The 15920-nt window shown below is 35.4% G+C and overlaps 1 protein-coding gene across 1 annotated transcript in view; it reads right to left on the reverse strand.

Annotated features, from left to right (window-relative positions):
- Cyyr1 (cysteine/tyrosine-rich 1) overlaps positions 1–15920 on the reverse strand; it is a 105232-nt gene that overhangs the window by 13757 nt on the left and 75555 nt on the right. Inside the window, exon 3 of the mRNA XM_005375600.2 lies at positions 1476–1633. Within this exon, the coding sequence (XP_005375657.2) occupies positions 1476–1633 (158 nt within the window). The remainder of the gene's footprint in view (positions 1–1475; positions 1634–15920) is intronic.

The following is a 15920-nucleotide window of genomic DNA, read 5'->3' on the forward strand; positions in this document are numbered from 1 at the left end:
AAATTTATTTAGCTCATGATTTATAAAAGTTCCAGTCCAAAATCAGCTTGTTCCAAAGCAGGGTGGCATAGCAGAGAGGCAACAGTTCATGACAGTGGAAAATATCAAAAACAACAAAAACAAGAAGGGTAGAATGAGGGTTTTCCCTCCCTTATACTATGTACAGGAGAGCCTTCACACCATCTCTGTGCCCTCCTGTTGCACAGCTTCAGGATGCTTACACAGTGAGGATCCTGGCCCCTTACTGAGTCACTTAGTTGAACTTCTAAACTTCTCAAGTTGACACAATGAACAACATCCCAGAGTGGTAAGGGCATGTCCTCTACACCCTAGGATGTAGAATCTCTGAGTTACCTAGTTAAGCTTCTAAACTTCTCAAATTGACACAATGTATCAACCATTACAATTAAAGAATTGAGAATTGTAGGCACAGTGGGGAAGAAGACCTAAGATCCAGCCATAAGGTATTGAATATGAGATACTAGAGAAGAGGAAGAACTGACCCAAAAGGACCTGGAGAAGTTAACATTCCCACATTCATTGAAAATGTGCTCCTTTCTGTTGAAGCAGTTAGAGAAAAAACAGAGGAAGGAAGGGTTAGGGAACTGATACACAGGACAGAATGGATGTAGAAGGTACCTGTTGCTTTTCTACAGGGGTTGAGAGAAAGGACATAAGCATCAATGGGAAATTGTTTTCCTAAGAATCTGCTAAAGTCAGAACTTGTTTGCCTTTTATATGTCAAATTATACATATACAATTAGAAAACACTATTGAAATCTCTAGCACAGAATACATTTTGTTCATGTAATCACATGTACTCAATATATTTATATGTGGAACTCCTAGCAGATTCTCAGTGAATGCTTGTCAAATTATTAATATATTACTTTTGCTCTTTGTTGAGAATTTTAAGGTGTTCTTTTTGCATAATGAAGGCATATAAAAACTTTCTTCAATACTTTCATGACACATATACCTATTGAATCAGAAGCTAGTTTATTGAGACATATAACATACTTTTCTAAAATTACTTGTCAGGGGCTGGGGATTTAGCTCAGCAGCACAGTGCCTGCCTGGCAAGTGCAAGATCGTGAGTTCGATTCCCAGTATGGGAACAAAACAAAACAAAACAAAACAAAATGTAGGTTGTTAAAATTACTTGTCAGAACTCACTGGCAGGTAGACAGAGTAGGTACGAATTGTCTCTTTAGCTTAATTCTGGAAGAATGGCAATTGAAATTAATGAGACAACCAGTGAAAATATGAATATCCTCAAACTACAAGGTAGATTTTTTTATTTGAATTTAAGTAAGTCATCTATATTCAGAGCTGGCTTTGACCTAAATTTACTTAGCAATGCTCTAGAAAATTAGAGAGTATTTCAATGAGAGTCTTAATGTCTCCTCTCTCTAAGGAGCAAAACACGACTGACAAACCAGACTGTTCCTTCAGGAGTAGGCAGTGTTGATTACCAGGGTAGGAGGAGATGGCATTGATGTGTGTGGTTTGGATGACGCCCACCCGGGGCCCTCGGTTGTTTTTCATGCACATGCAGATGCAGATGGCAATTCCTGCAATGACTCCCATGATAAACACGATTCCGAACACAATGCCAGCAATTGCAGTGCCCCTAAAAGAAAAATCAAAGTGCACTCATTAAAAAAGCTCTGTAAGGATTCTGTAGTTTTTCAGATATAGCTCTATGACTATGTGTGCTTCTTTACAAATGCTCTTAAGGATAATCCTTTTAAAAAGAGAATTTTTTGAATCAGACAAGCAAATATTTTGTACTTTAACAGGTATGAGAAAATTATAAACTTTTAGGGAATACACTTCCAGCACCATTGACTAACCAATCAGAGTCTAGTTTTAGAATTCATTTTTTGTACAAAGTAAAAATTTTCATGTATTGTAAAATGAGAATTAAGTGATCACTCTGCTGTGTACCTAGAGAATTAAAGAATTTATTGAATATGGAGTACATATATTTAAGAAAAACAGCTTGATAAATGACTATGTGAAATACAATTTAATTTAATTTAATATTATAATTTTGGTTAAAATTCTTCATAGTTTATTTTTAACAAACAAAACACCAAAACAAGCATCATATTTTTTTTATTATCCAGAAGACAGTTATAATAAGTATCCCCATTACATTCAAGAATAATAGAAGCTAAACTTCTACCTGTGTTAATGTCACAAAACCATAAATGGAAAAAAATGACATGAGATAGTTATCATCATTTGTAGATAATGAGGAAATCTTTATCAAAATGTAAATCTTGACCAGGGAATATCATTTCTAGCAATGAATCCTAAGAAAACAGAACACACACACACACACACACACACACACACACACACATACACACACACACACACACAAAGCTGGGTATATAGCTCAGCAACATAGCGCCTGCCTGATCCCAAGGTTCCAAGTTCGACTCCCAGCATCAAAAAAAATAGGACACATGTGTATAAAAATAGTACATGAACATGAGGATGTTCATCGAAGTAAGCAAGGTGAAATGTTCATGATACAATACTAACTAAATAAGAATATTATAAATGGAAAAATAGACAGTAAGATAATACAAATATTTACAGAAGAATTGCAATAGGATAATTTTTGAATGGATGTTTACTGGCTGACCTGTAAATATGGAAAAATGAGGAAATCTTCTACTTTCTAATTTGTATATCCCCAAAATGTACTTATAACCATTTTCAATTCTCAGATATTTTCTAGTACTTTTCAATTTATTTTTTAATACTTAATTATTTTATTTTAAATATTTTACTTCTTTTATGTTGGCTCCTCATTTAGCATTTGGAAATCTAGGACTCTCAGACAAGCTTTAATTACCTCTCACTTATCTTCAACTTATTTTTTCAAAGCAATTTCTGGGAATCTTCATTTTTTTTGTATTTTTATTGCAATTTCCCTTCTCCATAAAATTCCTAGAAATCTTTCACACAATTATCAGTAACTTTTCATACTCAAGCACTGTAAAAAAATCTTATTGTTTCTATTCTGCCCCCATAGAGACAGTGCTTACTAATTCCACCCATTCCTTTGAGTGTAGACCTGTTTTCCTCTAGGTCTAGATTAGTGTCCTCAGATCATGTTTCTGAACCCAAATCTTGCTATTTCTTGATGAACTGCCCTGTTTGTGGAAGCAGAGTCCTGAATGGCTTCTTAAAGATGTCTTCAAAGACAAGGAGCTTTTTGGCCTTTACATGCCTGTTAATAAATTCATCACTTGATTCCTAATATGGCTATGGTGTTAATCAGCTTTCTGTTACTGTAACAAATACTTGAGATAATTCAATTTATAAGGAAGAAAGGTCATTATTGCTCAAGGTTTTAGAGATGTCAGCCCATGAGGATTTAGCTCTGTTAGCAATGGGGCTATGGCAAAGCAGAATATCATAGTGTCATACTTCCAGGAAGAAAAGTCAGAGGAAGAGGAAGGGGGTGGGATGGTAATGCCCCCTTCAAGGGCATGTCTTTAATAACCTAACTTTTTTCACTAGACCCTACCACTTAAAGTTTCTACCATTTTCCAATAATACTACCCTAGGTACCATGCCTTTAATGTATAGGCCTTTGGGTACATTTATCCACACAAATAACATCTATATATGAAATTCTGAGATCAAAGGCATTATTTGTCATACAGAATGTAGAACTGCTATAGAGAAATTTCATCACATTATAATTAATTTTCTTTACAGGGTATTATTTTTTCTCTTTTCTCTCTTTCTAGAAGTTTTTATTCTTACCATTTTCCTTTTATTCCTGGTATTCTGAAACTTCATAATGTAGCTATATTTACATATATTTTTATCAGATTAGGATTCCTATTACTTCACAGAAAGTTATATTCTTCAGTTTTTTAAATTTATCCTTACACTGATAATTTCTCAACCATTTACCATGTTTCTCTCTCTGGAAATTTAATCTGAAATAAATTTATAAATTCCATAATTGCTTCTTCATTCTTTACCTTTGTTCTTTGAACTAATTTCTGGGGAATTTCACTGCCTAGATCTTCCAAAGTTTTATTGAACTTGTACGGTTCAGCCAAGCTATTTTAAAATTTTACCTATTCTATTTTATCCTCTACTGTGCTCCCCTAATTTTTTAAAAAGTGTCTTCATTTCCTTTATGGTTGTAGTCTTTTTTCTTAATTGCTGAGGTGCTAATGATATGTTCTCTGAAACACTCTATATTCTGTTTCTTGTGCTCTAGATTTCCTATTATTGATTCTTTATTTTGATCTCTTCCATATTTGATGTTTTCCTTAAATGTATGGTGATCCGTGAATCCCCTTTGTTATGATTTGGATATGGCTTGAATATGACTTACGTGTGTCCTCTAAAGATTGGCGAGGTGAAGATATTAAGAGGTGGTATGGGATTGCATGAGGTGGGGCTTACTGGGAGGTCATGATGTCCTTGTGTGTGTGTGCTCTTGGAAGGGATTAACATAGTTCTCATGGGACCCAGTTGCTTCCAATTTCGTGTCTTGTCATGTGATCACTCTGTCACCCCTGTGCTCGTTTTTGATGATGCCTTGTGCCCTAATGTCACACAGCCATGGGATCTCTTGACCAAGTGATGCCATGCTGTTTGGATTTACAGACTCAAAACTGAGCTGCACAAACCTCTTCTCCTTGAAAGTTAGGCAGCTATAGGTATTTAGTTATAGGAACAGAAACAGACAAATACATCCTTCTATTTAAAAAAGAGGCTCTAAAGACCTGTTTGAACCTTTACTGTACAAGGTCAGGGCTTGGCAGGTGATCTCCACAGGTGGCAATAACGTGAGGTCAGGATTAATGTGTCATTTCCTTGAGGCAGTTCCCTTTATCTCACAAAAAAAAGATCCTCCAATTTCATATTCACGTCACATGAGCCTGACTGCCAGTATCCCAAAGCTCTGACCTTTGCTGGGAAGGACATGAGTTTTCACAGAATCCTTAAGTTTTTACTCTAGAGACCCAGTCTTTTGCCATTCTGTGATGCCTGTCTTTTAGGTTTAAAAGCATGATCTCAGAAGGAGTCAGGCCACCTACATTTCAGTTGAAGCTGCAGAACCTTGGTGAAGTTGCTCAGCATCTCTGTGCTTCGCTTTCCTCGTGTATAAGATGACAGTCAGCTTGGTGCTTATCTATCTTGCCAAATTTCTTGTGATGAGTCCTGTGCTCATAGACTATTTTTTTGCCAAATAAATATATTGTAATTCTCAGTGCTCTATGAACATTTATCCCATACTTTTCTTTCATAGGCCGATAATCTTTCACCCCAAACTGCTGAGGTCAGACGTGTCTCATACATCAGAGATTTTCATATTCGGAAAGTGAATACATACATCCACAGCACACTGTCTGATACTTCCAGAGCAGGTAAGGCAGTGTCCTGAGCACATTTAGATTTCTACAGTAAAATGGAAATATCAATAGTCATGGGTTACACTGAGACTAGTTTCAGTTAAAACTATTCTTGCACTAACTGACCCTTATCTGCAATTCTAAAATCCCCAAAGAACTCTGAAAAGTGAAAAAAAAAACTAATAGGGGACTGTGAATCTGTATTTGTACTTTCAGAAGACGTTTCTCTCTAAGACATTTTCTTACTTATTTAAAAAAATATCATGGAGAATTCCAATAAACTTTAAGATATTCCTACAGGCACATTTTGTTATTAAATTATGAGCATAGAGTGTGAGATATGTTTGCATGTGCTGCTACTAGTAATTAAAGAATAGCAGAGTCTAGTCACTTAATAGATATATCTTTTCAGGAAACAAGATTTATTTATCCAAAGAATTAATCTGAAGTAAGGAAATGGAAAGTTATCTGAAAATCTCCTTTATATTATAATTTTCAAGTCTAAATAAGGTTAAATTAGAGGCCTAATTTATGTTCCAGAAATAATCAATGGCCCAGTTATTTAGACACAGAGTTTCTAAAGTTTGTGTTCTGGAAGCTGTTAAGATATCAAATTGGGGCATGTTTATATTCATTAACTCTTTCTTTTAAATGGAGGAAGTAGAAAACTAGTCACATTTTGTTTCCCTGTTGGCAGCTCCCTCAAAAGTTCTTGCTCCTAAGGTTAATAGTGAAGTTGCAATTACTGTGTTAAATGAGGTTTTTTAAGTAAATCATGATTTTGGTCTTATTGAATCTTTGACACCTATTGGCAATTTAGGACAGCAAGCATACACTTTATAGCATTATTTACTCTGTTATTAAGTACAAAAATAATCAACAATAATCTTCCTGCATATAGATAATTTCATTTAGGCATTTTTTTTTTTTTAAAGACAGGGTCTCTCTATGCAGTTCAGGCTGGCCTTGAGCTCACTTTGTAGCCTAGGATGGTCTTGAACTCACAATGATCCTCCTGCTTCAGCCTCCCAAGTGCTGGGATTATAGGCATGTGCCATCATGCCCAGCACTTAGGCAACTGTTGAAAAGAAAGAAGCTATTAATTTTAGATATCAAACATCATTAAAACCTTGAAAAATTTTAGGGAATCTATAACTATTGTTTTAGTTATCTTATTTTCCTCCAGGGATTGTCCTTCTGCTGTCACATCTATGAGCTCTTCACCAAACTGTAGGTCTTGAAGATTTTTCTTTTGTTTCCTTCCAGAAGATTCATAGTTTTACACTTTGTGTTTTAAACTATGACCCATTTTGGTTTAATTTCGTATGAGGTGTCTAGTTTAAGTTTTTGTTTTTTTAACCCATACATTGCCATTTATTCCAATACCAGTTATTGCAAACTCTGTCTTTTATTCATTGTGCTTTTACACATCTGTCCAAAGTCTGTTTTCTGTGCTTTTGGGGAAATATTTCTACATTCTTTGTAATTTGTTGCTGTTGCCTAAGATGATTTGTAAATATTGATTCGGTTCTGTTGGTTGGTGAAGTTGTTCAGTACCGTGTTCTGGCTGATTCTCTTTGAAGCTGTTCTCTCAATTATTGAGAAATGAGTGTTGATGTCTCAACTACAGTTGTGGATTTTTGTCTATTCCTCCTTTCAGTCCTTCTAGTCCAAAACATGCTTGACATGTTTTGCAGGTCTGTTATTGACCTTTGCTGGTGGATTTTGGAGTGAGGCTGTATTTTTTTCTCCTGTAGTGTTTGACTACTGTCAAATGGCGATTGCCTGTAAGTTTTCCGTCTTGCTGTGCTGACACTTTCTGGCTTCTCTGGCTGGAACAAGCAGGGCTTTAGTGAGGCTTTTCATGGTCTGAGCCCACTGTGGTTTGCAGATTACCTGCTTCTTCACTTGAAGCCTGGGATAATTGAGGAAGCTCAGAGAACTCATGGATATGTTATTCTCCAGGCCATGAGACTCCTAGCCATTCTGTCTTCTCTTCTTTCAGAATCTTTGTACATGTTTATTTCAGGGATTATTGAAAAATAAAATACTATAGTAAGAAGTATTATTTAAAATTATAAAGTGAGCTATTTTTAAAGCACAAGTAAAATGTAAATACCTTTATAGATTCAAAAAGATGTCAGGTTTTAATACTGCTTACACTTCTAGGGCAAAAATAATATGCCACTCACCAATCACCTACACATATCTAATGATGTCAGACATTTTCCTATGTGAAGTCTCTTTCTCTCTGTCTCTGTCTCTATGTCTGTCTCTTCCTTTCTCCCTCTCCATTCCTTCTTCCAGTGCTAAAGATTGAACACAGGGCCTTATGCATGCTAGGCAAGCACTCTATCATTCAAAAAATATTTAATAAATAAACTACTTCAACCACATTTATTTAAACTATTATGTAACTATCACCTATAAAAATCTTTGGAATAGACAGTGGTGTTTTCTCAAAAATACTATCAATTTCAAACACAAAACCTGAAATTACATTTTTCTGATAGAAGAACAATAACTTCTTTTTGATGTTAATTATTTTTATTTTAATCACTGACTTCATGGATTGTTAAGCATAATTTGGGCAAATATATGTGGTGTCAGAGTTGGTTCATGTTCATAGGGTTGAAACTTTCAAACAAAATAAGAGTCTATACTTAAGACATTAATTGTATTTGTAGTAGACGGAATGAAAATATGAAATTATTTTATAAGAAGGGTCAGAGATATGTCATTCCATAAATGCCTTTTAATTTATAAAAAAGATTCTAACAATGTTGTGTTGTTACAATAATATTTACAGCATGTTTTTAAGCTCAACAATGATATTCTATAACTTTACATGATATCCTTGGTTTTTTTTTTCCCAGTACCGGGAATCAAACCCATGACCTTCAGCTTGCCCGGCAGGTGCTGTGCCACTGAGCTAAATCCCCAGCCCCTAAACTTTACAAAGATATCTTGAGATAATTTAAATTAGATAATGTTTAAGATGAAAAACCCACACAAATCAATCAGTGTAATACACCATGTCAATAAAGTTAAGGACAAAAATCACATGATCATCTCCATTGACGCAGAAAAAGCCTTTGATAAAGTCCAATACTCATTCATGTTGAAAACCCTACAGAAAATAGGAATAGATGGCCTTTACTTCAAGCTGATCAAAGCCATCTATAAGAAACGAACAGCTAACATACTAAATGGTCAAAAATCGAAAGCTTTCACTTTAAAATCAGGAACAAGACAAGGATGTCCACTGTCACCACTCCTATTCAATATTGTTCTAGAAATATTGGCTAAAGCAATTAGACAAGAAAAAGAAATAAAAGGAATAAGGCTAGGAAAGGAAGAAGTGAAATTGTCATTATTCACAGGTGACATGATACTCTACATAGAAGACCCCAAAACCTCCACCAAAAGGCTCATATATTTAATAACCAAATTCAGTAGCGTAGCTGGGTACAAAGTGAACACTCAAAAGTCAATAGCATTCCTGTACACAGGTAACAAACAGACTGAGAGAGAAATTAGGGAAACCACACCTTTCACAATAGATCTAAAAAGATGAAATACTTAGGAATCAATCTAACGAAGTAAAAGATCTATATAGTGAAAATTATAGTACTCTGAAAAAAGAGATGAAAGAGGATATCAGAAAATGGAAAGATATTCCTTGCTCATGGATAAGAAGAACCAACATTGTGAAAATGGCCATACTTCCAAAATTGTTGTACAGATTCAATGCAACCCAAATTAAAATACCATTAGTATACCTCACAGATCTAGAGGAAACACTCGTAAAGTTCATCTGGAACCAGAAGAGGCCTAGAATAGCAAAAACAATCTTGGGAAACAAAGGAAAGGCAGGAGGCATCACAATTCCTGACTTGAAATTATATTACAAAGCTACTGTGATAAAATCAGCATGGTATTGGTACAGAAACAGATCTGAAGATCCATCGAACAGATTAGAAGATACAGATGCAACTACAAACACACTCAGTCACCTTATCTTTGACAAAGGGGCCAAACATGTTCAATGGAAGGAAGATAGCCTCTTTAATAAATGGTACTGGAAGAACTGGCTTTCCACATTCCGAAGACTAAAACTAGACCCATGTCTTTCAATAAATTTAGTGTTTATGTTTTAATATTTAGATATCTGATCCATTTTGACTTTAATTTAGTGCATAGTGAAAGACATGGGTCTAGTGTTAGTCTTCGGCATGTGGAAAGCCAGTTTTTCCAGCACCATTTATTAAAGAGGCTATTTTCCTTCCATTAAACATGTTTGGCCCCTTTGTCAAAGATAAGGTGACTGAGTGTGTTTGTAGTTGTATCTGTATCTTCTAATCTGTTCCATGGATCTTCAGATCTGTTTCTGTGCCAGTACCATGCTGATTTTATCACAGTAGCTTTGTAATATAATTTCAAGTCAGGAATTGGGAAAAAATTTTAGCCAACTGCCCCTCAGACAAAGGACTTCTATCTAGGATACATAAAATATTAAAAAAAAAAATCAGGCCTCCCAAATTCAAAGACTCAATCCAAAAATGGGCTTCTGAGATGAATACACACTTCTCTAATGAAGAGATACTACTGGCAAATAAATACATGAAAAAATGTTCAATGTCATTAATCATTCAAGAAATGCAAATTAAAACAACACTGAGATTCCATCTCACCCCAGAAAGAATGGTTATCATCAAGAAATCAGCCAATAATAAATGCTGGAGAGGCTGTGGGGAGAAAGGAACCCTTCTCCACTGTTGGTAGGAGTGTAGATTGGTGAAACCACTGTGGAAATCAATTTGGAGATTCCTCACAAAACTAGGTTTAGAAGTCCATTTAACCCAGCTATTCCCCTTCTTGGTATTTTCCCAGAAGAATTAAAGACATCATACCACAGTGATATATGTACATCCATGTTTATAGCAGCACAATTTGTTATAGCTAAATCTTGGAAACAATCCAGATGCCCATCCACTGAGGAATGGATTAAAAAGTTGTGGTATTTTTATACAATGGAGTATTACTCAGCTATTAAAAAGTCCCATTTAACCCAGCTATTCCCCTTCTGGGTATTTTCCCAGAAGAATTAAAGACATCATACCACAGTGATATATGTGCACCCCTGTTTATAGCAACACAATTTGTTATCGCTAAATATTGGAAACAACCCAGATGCCCGTCCACTGAGGAATGGATAAAAAAGGTGGTATTTTTATACAATGGAGTATTACTCAGCTATCAAAAAAGATAAACTCGAGGCTTTTGTAGGTAAATGGATGCAACTATCATAATCATAAGTGAAATAAATCAGACCCATATGTGTAAATATCATATTGTCTCCTTGGTGTAGGAACCTGAAAGACTAGGTAAAATTCAAAACGTACAATAGATGATAGGAAAGGGAAAGAAATTGCTCAAAGGAAGGGATGACTGGGGTGGGGTAAAGAAGAAAAAAGAAAGAAGGAAGGCAAAACATAAATATGTATATGAATAGCTGCTATGACTGTATTGCTGTTCTCTCATGGTGTATTGAAATGAGCAGTTAATGTTCACAATTTTTTATGTTCTGATCGACTTTGCATACTTGTGTCTAGTGGTCTGAGCAACTGATTTGAAGGTAATAATACAGAATGGAATTACAGTGGTGAACTCGTACCACATTGTGTAGTGAAATTCTGTATTATCTCTAATGTTTTATTGAAGAATTATTTTCTTATTCTCTTTAATAGTTTGAGAAATCTTTCATTCTTACATCTGATAATCTGAGCAATGTAGTTGAGGATAGCTATGTGCAATGTGACAACCATTGTGTATTAAATTGTCTTGAGGCCCTGTATCCCTTTGAATGTTCTTGCTTTGATTTGTTTATGTTCGTGATACTGGTACGCTGCTACTGTTCTATTTTTTTGTGTGTTTGTTTCTCATGTACTACTCTCTATAAAATAAAAAAAAGATGAGAAACCCAGTATAATGTTTCTTTCCTTACCTGACATAAGTCAATTTGAAGTGCATTTTATAAATATACCATAATGAAAAACTTATAAACATTCTAATAACTTAAGAACATTAGTCACACTGAAAAGGGAAAATTTTAAAAAGTTATAGAAATAGTCATGCCTAAGAAGTGGGCATAAATAGAGAACATTCTTGTTAGGTGGAACTTTTTATATGGTTGTAAGACTTTTTAGCAAATGCATAACAAAAAGAGAAATGTTCTAAAAGAGTGAGTTCTCTGAAAAGAATTAACACAATTTCAAAGGAATAAATTTTAAATGAACTCATTTTCCCCTACAATGTAAAAATAAATTATAAACGAAGTAAAAGTATTTTCATCTTTTTATTAAAGAAGGGAATATTAAGTAGTCCTATTTATTTAAGACAATCTGTATGTGCTGATTAAAGCAATGAAAAAAAATTCCATTCCAAAAACAGAACTAAAAGCAGAATGCACACATGAGCAGAACAAAACTTGGCTAAATTTCCCACCAGACTCTTCAATTTACCCAATAATCTAATTTATTTATTTATTTTGGTGGTGCATTACAATATTGTAATACTCCTCAAAACCAGTATTTTATTGTACGTCTTTGGCAATTTATTAGATATATAATTTAGTAAAATTGACTTGCTTAACTTAAAAATAATGCATTTTTTTCCTCTGGTGCTTTGGTAAAGCATTAGAGAATGCTAAAATAGAAAACCAACTTCATGGCATATAGTTTTCACTATTAAAAGTATTTAGTTCTACAGCTTCCACTGATAATTGGGAGTCCTCAGCATTATATTTCTGTTGTTACCTCTATGTCTCACTACATGTACATCTCTATGTATCAAATAAAAACAATATAAGTGCAGATGGCTACATTATTTCTAAACATCATTACTATTCTACATGTAAAATGTTTACAGGAATAGGAGCACCAACCTCTTATGACTTTTCCCAGTAAGTCTATGTTTTTTGCAAAATAATTACTGTGAAAGCAAACATGTTTTGCTGTTTCTCATTTTACTGCTTCTATTTAGTGATTTCACTCAGTTCTTGGGGATTTTTAATTAACTTCACTCTGCCATCTTTAGAGTGATAAAATTAAAAAGTAATGTCTCTCAGAATGGGTAAATTTGCTTGATTTGCTGATGTACACTAAATGTATCTGATTCACCTGATTTTCAGGGTCTGTGAATAGAGAAAGTTCTGTATAACAGTATTTGTCCTCTACATGTTCATTGGTAAAGACAAACAAACAAACAAAAAGACACACACACACACACACACACACATACATGCACCAACTCTGGATGGTTAACTAGGCACATGGCTACCTGAAATAAATATTAGATCTTCCAGACACACTTAAAGGTAGTCTTATTTTTCATGTGATAAAATTGTGGAAAATAAGTTGTAGGTAAAATATTTTGTGGTAAAATGAGAGATATCTGGTGTGGTTTCACATCTAGTTTCCTTCATTTTACCCTCCACTCTGCTTTCTAATACCTTGAGCTCTGTTCTCCATGTTGAACCCTGAAGACAAAGGTTGTTTCCTAGGAATGGAGGAAATTGGAAGTGATGGAGTCTGAACTCATAACTACATGCAGTCACCACATCAGCTCCCAGCTGCCTGTCTCTGGATTTCCTTTATGTGACAGATAAAACAACTAGCTTTTAAAAATCAGATAAAACAACTAGCTTTTAAAAATCAAAACCTGCTACCTTAGCTTGAGTGTATGTGTAGGTATGTGGGTGTGTGAGAGAGATGTTCCTTGACCTAATATTATTGAGTGCACTGCTTTGTCCATATTATCACACAATCTCCGCTATTGTAAACAAAATAACATAGGGAAACAACAGTTTTGAGAACCCATGGGCACTATGAAACCCTGCAGAAAGTTTTCAGAAAAGTATACCAGTAGCAAAAAAGCTGCAGCTCTATTCAAATTCTATTAAATTGAGATCATTCCTCTTATATCTTACATAGACTTAAATTTCACGACTCAGTGAGGACCCTCAAGAAATCTCTACATTGCTTAGATGTCAAAGAAGTATACAAAATGAGACTAGAAATGGTCTCGAGTGTGTTGTGAATTGCAGGGTGACCTATACAATCATACTTTATCATTAGCGTTTAATGGTAGATGCTTTGATCAATGAAGAAAGCAAGAATAATTTAAGCCAAAAAGTATCCTTTTGAGAATTGGTTTGTTTGCACTTATCTCCCGTGATTACATTTTCGGAACAAGTGCCCAACCCCTACCTGATTTTGTGCTAATATAGATGGAATGATGATTAAGTGTGTATGGTTAAACAAGAGTAATAGTAAAATATCAATTGCACATTGTTTTCCCGGTACTTAGGAAGAAGAAAAGGAGAGGAAAACAAGGGAATAAAAAAGAATTATGATGTGTACATGTACCAACTCCCCATGATGAATATAATCATGTACTACAAACATGTACTACAGTCATGTATACAAACCTGTACTAATGAGAGAGAAGGATTGAAAAATTTCCTCTCAGATTCCTATTACCATTGAAAGGCCTCACTGTATCATTCTTGTTCTTGTCAATTTCTGAAGTAGTTGGTAATATCTTCTTTCATGCGTGTCTTCATGAGGTGTGATAAAAAGTACGATGACTGCTACTGCCAAGTAATATTCAATGCAAAGGCAGGTGCACACAAACATGTTAGTATGCCCTCATCTGCCCTATTCACCAGGGAATTGCTAACAAGAGACAGATGCCTCTTCTCCGAAGTAAAAAAGACCATGAAAGGTGAAGGTTTAGAATCAATTGAGGACACTGAGGTAGATATGTGTCTTAATTACTTTTCTCTTGTTGCTGAGACAAAACACCCAATGCCCAAAATGAAGGAAGGAAAGGTTTATTTAGTTTACAGTTTGTGGAGGTTTCAGTCCATACTCAGCTGGCTCTAAAGCGAGTGGCACATGGCAGAGGGCAACAGTTCATGGCAGTGGAACACAGCAACAAAAGCAGCAAGAGCAAAAGGGAGGGATGTCGGCAAGCAGCCTCTTTCCCTCCCTTACACTATATGCAAACTACCAGCCCCAAGATGAGTGTAGCACTCACACCCATAATCCCAGCACTCGAGCATGGATCAATCACAAACCCTAGAAGCTCGCCCCCATGACTGCATGAGGATTTGGGGGGCCATGAAGACACAAACCATAACACCATGGCAGTGCAACTAAAACACTCTCGAAAAAGATTTCCAGACTGCTTCAGAAAGTGGTGAGAATAGGGTGTGTTTGAAGCCAGAAGGGATATTTTGAGGGAAATTAATAAGAGTATGTCTTCTACTGTAACAATTTTCTAAATTTTAATATTCATATTATATTTCAATCATATCTTTTGCAGTCCATAAAACTGTGCTGAAGTGAAATCAATGGACAAACAATCATCTAGATTAAAATAGATACAAATACTACACAGTTTCCTACTTTCTAAACCTAAGAAGTTTATTTATATGGCACCAACACAGTGCATTCTTTTGAAGTAGCCTTTGCTGAACCTCCCACTGTGCTAATCACCTCAACTTGCTTATGGTAATTACTCTGGATAGTACTTTCTTCTTTTGCTTTCTGTGTCTTTTTACCCTATTTAAGTGGAAAACAAATAAATCACAAAACAAATTTTAAACAGATACTACAAAGATTTTTCCTGAAATTGCACTGCTTTTGAGACTTAATACTGATAGCATAAATGGTTTAAGAGACTGAGTCTGATTCGGAACATTCAGAGCTAATCCTTTTCTTCCACTGACTCCAGGATAGAGTTTCAAGCACATATCCAGTTTCAAACACTTTGACCAGTTGGAATGGCAGTTGTCTTTTGGGACCTAGAATTTAAAGGTTTAGTAAGGTTCCCATAAGACTGAGGTTGATGTTGGAGATTGTAAACCTTTCCGAATTAATTGCTGAAGCAGGTACCAACCTTGATGACATTAAGGACCCCTGGTAAGGAGTCCGTGTGTTCATACACCCAAAGTTTCCTCATGTGACTTTGCTGACTGCTTGCCTATACATTAAAAGCTGCCCTTCCTTATAACTGTGATCCCTTCCTGGACCCCAGTAAGTCTTCTTCCTCTGCCAGAAAAGCCTGTGATTGATCACTGACTCCTGAGATCTCCTGCTCTTGCCCTGCTAATGATTTGCCCAGTTCTGACATTTATTATCCATATACAACTCTCTTGAGTCTGGGGCTGCCCAGACCTGACAGCTGCTGCTGGATCACACCTCTCTGAAGGTTGTGCTCACAGTCTCACCTGTGTCAGCCTGATATGATTGATGGGAAGTATCACATTTTACTTTCCTCTTAGGATCTAGCTTCATTCTCATTAAAGTCATTCATAAGCAATCCATTCTTATTGGAGTATCAATATCATTCTCTCTCACTGTGGATGGTTGCTTTTACAGAGCTCAAAATAGAACATGAGTTCTGCATTTTAACATTATCTACTGCAGAAAAACTAATTTCAGTCTTGTC

Source organism: Chinchilla lanigera, unplaced genomic scaffold (assembly GCF_000276665.1).
Source record: "Chinchilla lanigera isolate Chin_1 unplaced genomic scaffold, ChiLan1.0 scaffold00006, whole genome shotgun sequence".
Taxonomy (NCBI): Eukaryota; Metazoa; Chordata; class Mammalia; order Rodentia; family Chinchillidae; genus Chinchilla; species Chinchilla lanigera.